Here is a 7012-nt window from a genome sequence, read left to right on the forward strand (position 1 = left end):
GTTTCTGCTTTTAGGTATATCCTCTAGCAAAACCCTCACAACACCAGTTGCCCAAAGAGAGTTGAACAGAGATGGAAATGATAGCAATGTTCCTAAATTTTTTTAAAAAATGAGAAGATATCTACAATGTCTACCGATAGGGTCTGGGATGAAAATATAGGATATAGGAGCTAAAATGAATGAACCTGATCTTTACCACTCAAACATGGACAGCTCTACAGCTCTTGAAAACATGATAGGTGAAAACAGTACGCTGCAGAATATTACCTATGATACTATACCATTTATGAAAATTTAAAACCACTCTGAATACTGTAGATTGCTTAAAGCTATGTAAATAGGCACTAAAAACATGGGCAGGAAAATATCAAATTCGCAGAAGTGTTTGTCTCCAGGAAAGAAGGAAAATGTGGAATGCGAAAAAGGAACACAAAGCATGTCAGCTGAGCAGCAGACTAGCACAGGCTAAGTGCACAGCCTCTGGAGGTAGACTGGGTTCAAATCCCTGTCCTACCACCTGTTGGCTGTGTGACCTTAGATAAGTTATTTTCCCTCTCTGAGCCTTAATTTCCTCATTCGCAAAATGAGAACAATGTAAATNCTTATGTGTTTTATTAATTTTTCACCTTTTTTTAAAAAAAGACCCCTGCTCAACCACTCCTCCAACCCCCCCCAAAATGCTAAAGAATAGCAAAAACTATTTAGAGGAAAAACAAAAACAACAGAATATTAGAGGAATAGTCCCCCAGAAGGCAAAAGACAATGTGAAGCTTTAGGAGCAAGAATGGCATGAATTTGGAAAAGGAACAGATAAACAGGTCAACAAGAACTAAACACAGAAAGAGACTAAGAACTCTATGGGAATTTATTAAATGATATGGAATACATTTCAAATGACTGCAGAAATAAAGTAATCTTGTGCAGGGGCAATGGAAAAAAATTAAGTCAGGTGTCTACGCCAGACCCCTCACTAAAAAAAAATCTAAATTGGATTAAGATTTAAATGTTAAAAAGATGAGATGGTAAAATTATATCGTTTGGGGGATTCTGATATTATCATATTATAAATAAATGCAATTGCAAACTGTGTTAAGTACTGTGAAGAACCACGTGGGAGGGTCAGAGGCCTTTCTAACTGTGGCAGAGGTCAGAAAGGAGAGCCCTGACCATGCTAAGGAGCCTGGGCTTTATTCCAAGATGACGCCTTAATCTCTAGAAAACTTATGACTAAGGGCTAAAGATGGCTTAAGCCAATGACTTCTTAAAACAATATTGTCCTGTCACCCCCTAAACCTGTCCTAACAGAAACACAGAATGCGAGCCATATGTATAATTTAAAATTTCCCAATAGTCACATTTTCCTAAAAAGTAAATGGAGACACAGGTGAAATTATCTTTAATAATATCTCTTATTTAACCCAATATATCCAAAATATTATCACTGCAATATATAATCATTATTTAAAAATCACTCATGTATCTTTCATTATTTTTTTTTTTTCCCTTTTTGTCTTTTTTCGTGACCGGCAACGGATCGCAACCCTCAGTGTTGCGCCCGTACCGGACCGGGACTGGCAACGGGATCGCAACCCTCGGTGTTGTGCCCGCACCTCGCTCAGCCAGTGAGTGGCCGGTCTGTATGTGGGATCCTAACCCTCGGCGGGAGCGTCGCTGCACTCCCAAGCGGCGCACTGTAGCAGTGCGCCACCGGGCCAGCCCGTATCTTTCATTTTTTTTCATTCCACATCTTCAAAATCTGGTGTGTATTTTATATGTACAGCACATCCTGAATTAAGACACCATACTTTAAATGGTTGCAATAAAATGCAGTCCTATTAACATGATAAAGTAGCATTTCACAGAAAAATATTTTCTCCTGGTTCCATTTTTAAATTTAAATGTAAATTAAAAATTCAGGTCCTCAGTCACACTAACTGCACTTCAGGGGCTTGGCAGCCACATGTAGCTAATGGCTACTGTGTGGTAGTGGACTGCACAAATACTACTATATCCCTTTGATGAGCACAAAGTATTAGAAGATAAACTTATAGTTCAGGTCAATCATGAAGGGCCCAGCTCTACAGTCTGTCTGCAATCAGATCCCAACTCTACCACCTCATTGATGTCAGAACTCAAGCAACTTGCTTAATATCTCTAGCCTCAATTTGTTCATCCGTAAAATGTGGGGAAGAGGGATATATATATATGAGGGGGTCTTCAAAATGTTCAAAATTTTTATTATTTTTTTATTTTTTCTACAAACTTTTTGAAGTACTCTCATATATATATAATAATAATGAATCTGTAATAAGGGTTTATTTTCACAGGTTTATTCATGAAATGACATATGGAAAGCACATAGACCAACACATAAGTGCTCAACAGAGTTTTCTAACTTTTATTGTTATTAACTTCATTACAGATTGCCCTAAGAGGGAGAAGTTCCCAGTGAGACTTGGTTTCCTACAACACAACAGCTTCCAAGAGAGACAGCAAGTGAAACCTGCAGCTTCACATACAGTAGCAGTCAGCTCTCTCCTTGGAGAAGGCTGTGGAATCACCAGCTTGTTTTCAATTTCTCGTGCTGGTCTAAGAAGCTTCTGATGTCAAACGTACAAATAGTCCTGGCTTTATTAAGCACAGACATAGAAACCAAGACCCTGTGAATGCTGTTCTTTCTGGAGTGGACAGTCGTAATGTCTGTCCACAAGGCCTCATCTTCCTCTGGGACTAACCCCTCCTGCCCCTCCCAAACATGGGGTGCTCCTAGGAGCTCCCAGTCATGGAACCAGCTCCTTGATCCCTGCACACGGCTGACCAGACGGAGAGGGCCTAAACCCAAACTAAGCTGGGATAATCCGAATCTTTCCCAAAGATCTCTCAAACTGTATTTACGAAAGGAGACTCAGTCCCTTTCTGTGGCAGGACTTGTACATGTGAGGTGGGGGAGCTGTGGCCGTGCTGTTTCTGGCCACACGGATGAAGTCAGCATGAGAGCAGGAAGTCACAGAAGCAGGAACGAGGGCACAAGAAGGACTCCTGACGCTATCTGGGTCCCTGGATGCAAGTGTCTCCGAACCCCTACTGCAAATCTGCTCTTCCCACAGCTCAGGGGCTGCCTTGGAGATTTCATTTTGTCCTAAACTAGTTCTGGTTGGGTTTCTGGCTCTTACAACTTCAAGGATTCTGACCAGTGCACTTCACATTCACGCATTCCTAGAACCCAGGGTAAAAAGAGGCCCCCTAGGAATAGAGGAATTTGAGAATGCCAACAGGCTGATGGAAAATGACAATGTCACTGACCTCTGAGGACAGATAACAACCAAGTGAGAAAACACTCCAAGGAAGCCAAGGGCAGACAGTTGAGGACTGAGCCCTGACATGGGAGGGGAGGCCTCAGATGTGAGGAGAAAAGGCCAGGAGAGTCCAGACTATCTTCCCTCCACACCACTGCCAAAGATTGAAACTTCAAGAAGTTTGCTCTCCATCTATGTTAAAAATTATTATGGAAAATAATTTGAAGAACATGCAATTTCATTCATTTCCCTGGATAATGCAGTGTTCTATCTGGGTCAGTTGGAACCCACAAGGCTATCTCTGTAGACCTGAGTGTTTTGATTTCCTAAACAACTGGAATCACAGATGTCTCCTTTGGCGTAATATTCACTGTTTATACTGGAGGGAAAAAAAGTCACAAGAGATTTGTTGTTACGTTTATTTCAAGATTGTTATTACTGAGAGATCTTCCTGCTACATCTTGCATATGAAGATTCATCAAATAAATTTCTAAATGCCCAAAAAAGCTTTATTTCCCTTGAGAAGTTGACAGGCTTGTCTCACACAGACAATGCAAGTCATAGATTGGATGGGATCTGCTGGCCTTTTTAAAGTGACTGAAATGGCAGGCATAAATTTACAGGACACCTAATAACTCTGACAGCCTCTGTAGTGTATCTACCCTGCCCTTGCCTTGGCCCTGATCTTCCATTCTCTTCATGTTTTCACTGAGCCTGATATCTGTTTGTATTTTGTTTTATTGGCTGCATTCTTGTAATGCATTCTTGAAGTCCTTGGTAAAACAAAATGCAGTGTAAAGAAATGCCACACTCACCTGGGACATGGTTCTCCTCTGCTGTTCTGAGCAAGTAGACACCTGTAACGGTAGACATTGGGGTGGGGGGAAAAGAGGATGTGAAAGGCTGAGCTTGCCCTGGGGCATCCCAAGCAACAACTAGGATACCCAGGCACACATGGACAAAGGGCTTCTCCAAAGGAGCCTCATTATCAGAGCAAAGCCCTCACCTTAGAAATGTGGTGGGGACCCAATCTTGTGAGGCTTGAACTTGGATTTTTTTGGTTTTTTACTAATGAATATGCATATCTGCATCTCAGTAATCAATGTGTAATTTACTACAATTCTCTAGCCCCATTACACAGAAATTTAATTAACAGAAATATTTCTAAGAAAGTTGTGAGTTCAGGCAAATATTTAGCTGCCAAAATATTTATTATAACTTGTAAAACCCTGAAAAAAGAGAAATAACTAAATATCCAACTATAGAGAACTACTTAAATAAACATACTATATCCAAAAGGAAAAACATTATGTAGTTAATAAAAGTAAAATCATAGAAAACTATTTATTGATAGCATACTGATAATTGAAAAAGGTAGCTGAAAACTATTTGATCCAAGATACACACACACACACACACTCATACAGGATAATCTCTGAAAGGGCAGAGACAAAATTCTGGTAGTAGTTAACTTTGGGTAGTAGGGCAATGATCGTTTTTAATTTTGTTCTTTGCACTTAGATGATTTTTTGAAACTTTTCTATGACAATTGGGTATTTCAGATATGATTTTTTTTAAGTAACTTTTAAAATATCTGTAGCCTACTCATCTTCTAACCCAAAGCTTCTGTCCCCAGTCCTGCCTTAGACGAACTTTTGAAAATTTTCTATGACAATCAGGTATTTCAGTTATGAGTTTTTTTTAAATTCACCTTCTAACCCAAAGCTTCTGTCCCCCGTCCTGCCCTCAGAGTAGAAGAAATTCACAGGAAAATGTAAAAATGGGTTCTTGTAAGCATAGTTCATTAAATGGAGCTTAGCTGAGGCAACTGCAGGTTTACTAACCTGGGACACTCAGTTCTACCCATGGATCCTGCTAAGTTTTGTTTGTTTGTCTGCTCATAGTCACAGTTTGTCAACAATAACTTTTATCAGGAATTGGCCTGGCTAAGTTGTGCTCGTCTCTGCCCAGGAAGCAGTACTGGTCTGGCTCTGCCACTTACATGACATTGAACAAGATTTGATGACTTTCATATGCTCCTCCCCTTTGTCAGGGAACAGGAGCATGAAGACTCAGGAGCAGATGTCCTAGAGCTGGAAGCATCAGCTGGACCCTACACGCTCACTCTCCTGAGCAGACTCCAGGTTGACCTGAGGAGCGCTGCTGCTCAGAACAGAGACACACTAGAGTCAGTGACGTGGCCCTGGTGTCCTCTATCCCCAAGTTGGACCCAAGAATTCTGCAGAGACATTAACACTCCCTGGAATTACACTAATTCCATAAATAATTCTGAGGGTATTTTTTAAAAATTGGAGACTATCTAAGAGCTTAAAAATAGAGAATGATTAATAAACTAATAAATTATGATTAATAAATTAATGATACAATTAAAGAATGCCAAGCTATGAACCAATTAAATATATTATAGAAAATACATTTGACATGGAAAGATCCAGCAACACCAGTACATGAACAAAGCAGGGGACATAAGAGTATGATTCATAGGTGGGTAACAGGAGGGTGGTTGGGATTTTTTTCCAGGTGCCTCGGAAGTTTAGCTAAATCCCAAACACCCCAAATTTTAAGGAGGAGCTGGTCTACACACCCTAACAAATTCCTTCCTTTGGGAGAGGAAAATGACTGACGGAGGGCTGTCTACTGAAGGGTTGCCTATTGACAAGGAGCCTGGAGTGCACCTGCAAGAGGGGAGCACTCACGGCACTTCCAGGCTGGGTATGTGCCCGGCTGCAGAGATGCCTAGGCACCCCATACATCACTAGAGGGGAGCACAATAGAGCTTCTGTGGGAGTTTGGGGCATACATCAACACAGACAAATGGGAGCAGCTTCAGAGCTGAAGGATGCAGAAGTCCGGGGCTGGCCAAGGCCACCCACAGCAGCCAGGCGAGGAGAAGGGGCAGGAGGGGGAGCCACCTGCACTCCCAGCATTGGCTGGAACTAGGATGCCAGAGTTTCCTGGGGGTCAAGAGGATGCCGGGAAAACTAAGTGGGCTTGAGCATTACTGCAAGGACACTGACCATGCAGGCTGCCTGCCAGGGTGAGGTGGTGGGGACCACTGGGTGGGTGGAGGGTGTTGGCACAGAAGTCTGCTAGAGAGCCCTGTGCTGGTATCAGAGGCCATGCACCCCACAGAGAGCCATCATTTGGCCTCCTGCATAAGTGAGGGCTGCCAGCGATAGCCAGGTGAGAGCTACGAATAGCATCAAGCAAGAAAAAAATGTGTGCTGCTTTTCCTCTGCTTCCCTCCTCCTCCCCTGGCCCTGGAGGAGAAAGCAAAGGTTCAGTGAACAGAAGGAAGAGTTAGAGGCCAAGGAGGGGCAGCAACAGAACGGATTCCATATCCTTCCCCTGGAGAGGTCCCAGACCTGCAGCTCCACAGGGAGAAGAGGAGAAGCTTTAAACTGGATATGAGTAACATGTTCGTGTAGACTGTCAGCAAGCAAGGCGATCATTCTTTATCATATCCTGAAGCGACTGAGCAGCTATGGGGTCTCCCTGAGATATCATCCTAGTAGTGTTATGAGTGAACTATGTCCCTCAAAAAAGACATGTCAGGGCCGGCCTGGTGGCGCACTGCGCTAGTGTGCCACTTGGGAAGCGCGGCGGCGCTCCCGACGAGGGTTCGGATCCCACATACAGACCGGTTCCCGCTCACTGGCTGAGCGAGGTGCGGGAGCAGCACCGAGGGTTGCGAT

The 7012-nt window shown here is 42.8% G+C and overlaps 1 protein-coding gene across 1 annotated transcript in view; it reads right to left on the bottom strand.

The window, feature by feature from the left end:
* LOC103606784 (putative protein ZNF815) overlaps positions 1-7012 on the bottom strand; it is a 22371-nt gene that overhangs the window by 7394 nt on the left and 7965 nt on the right. Inside the window, 1 exon segment of the mRNA XM_008591331.1 lies at positions 4112-4153. Within this exon segment, the coding sequence (XP_008589553.1) occupies positions 4112-4120 (9 nt within the window). The 5' untranslated portion in view covers positions 4121-4153.

The sequence above is a fragment of the Galeopterus variegatus genome, unplaced genomic scaffold (genome assembly GCF_000696425.1).
Source record: "Galeopterus variegatus unplaced genomic scaffold, G_variegatus-3.0.2 Scaffold6837, whole genome shotgun sequence".
In the NCBI taxonomy this organism is placed as follows: Eukaryota; Metazoa; Chordata; class Mammalia; order Dermoptera; family Cynocephalidae; genus Galeopterus; species Galeopterus variegatus.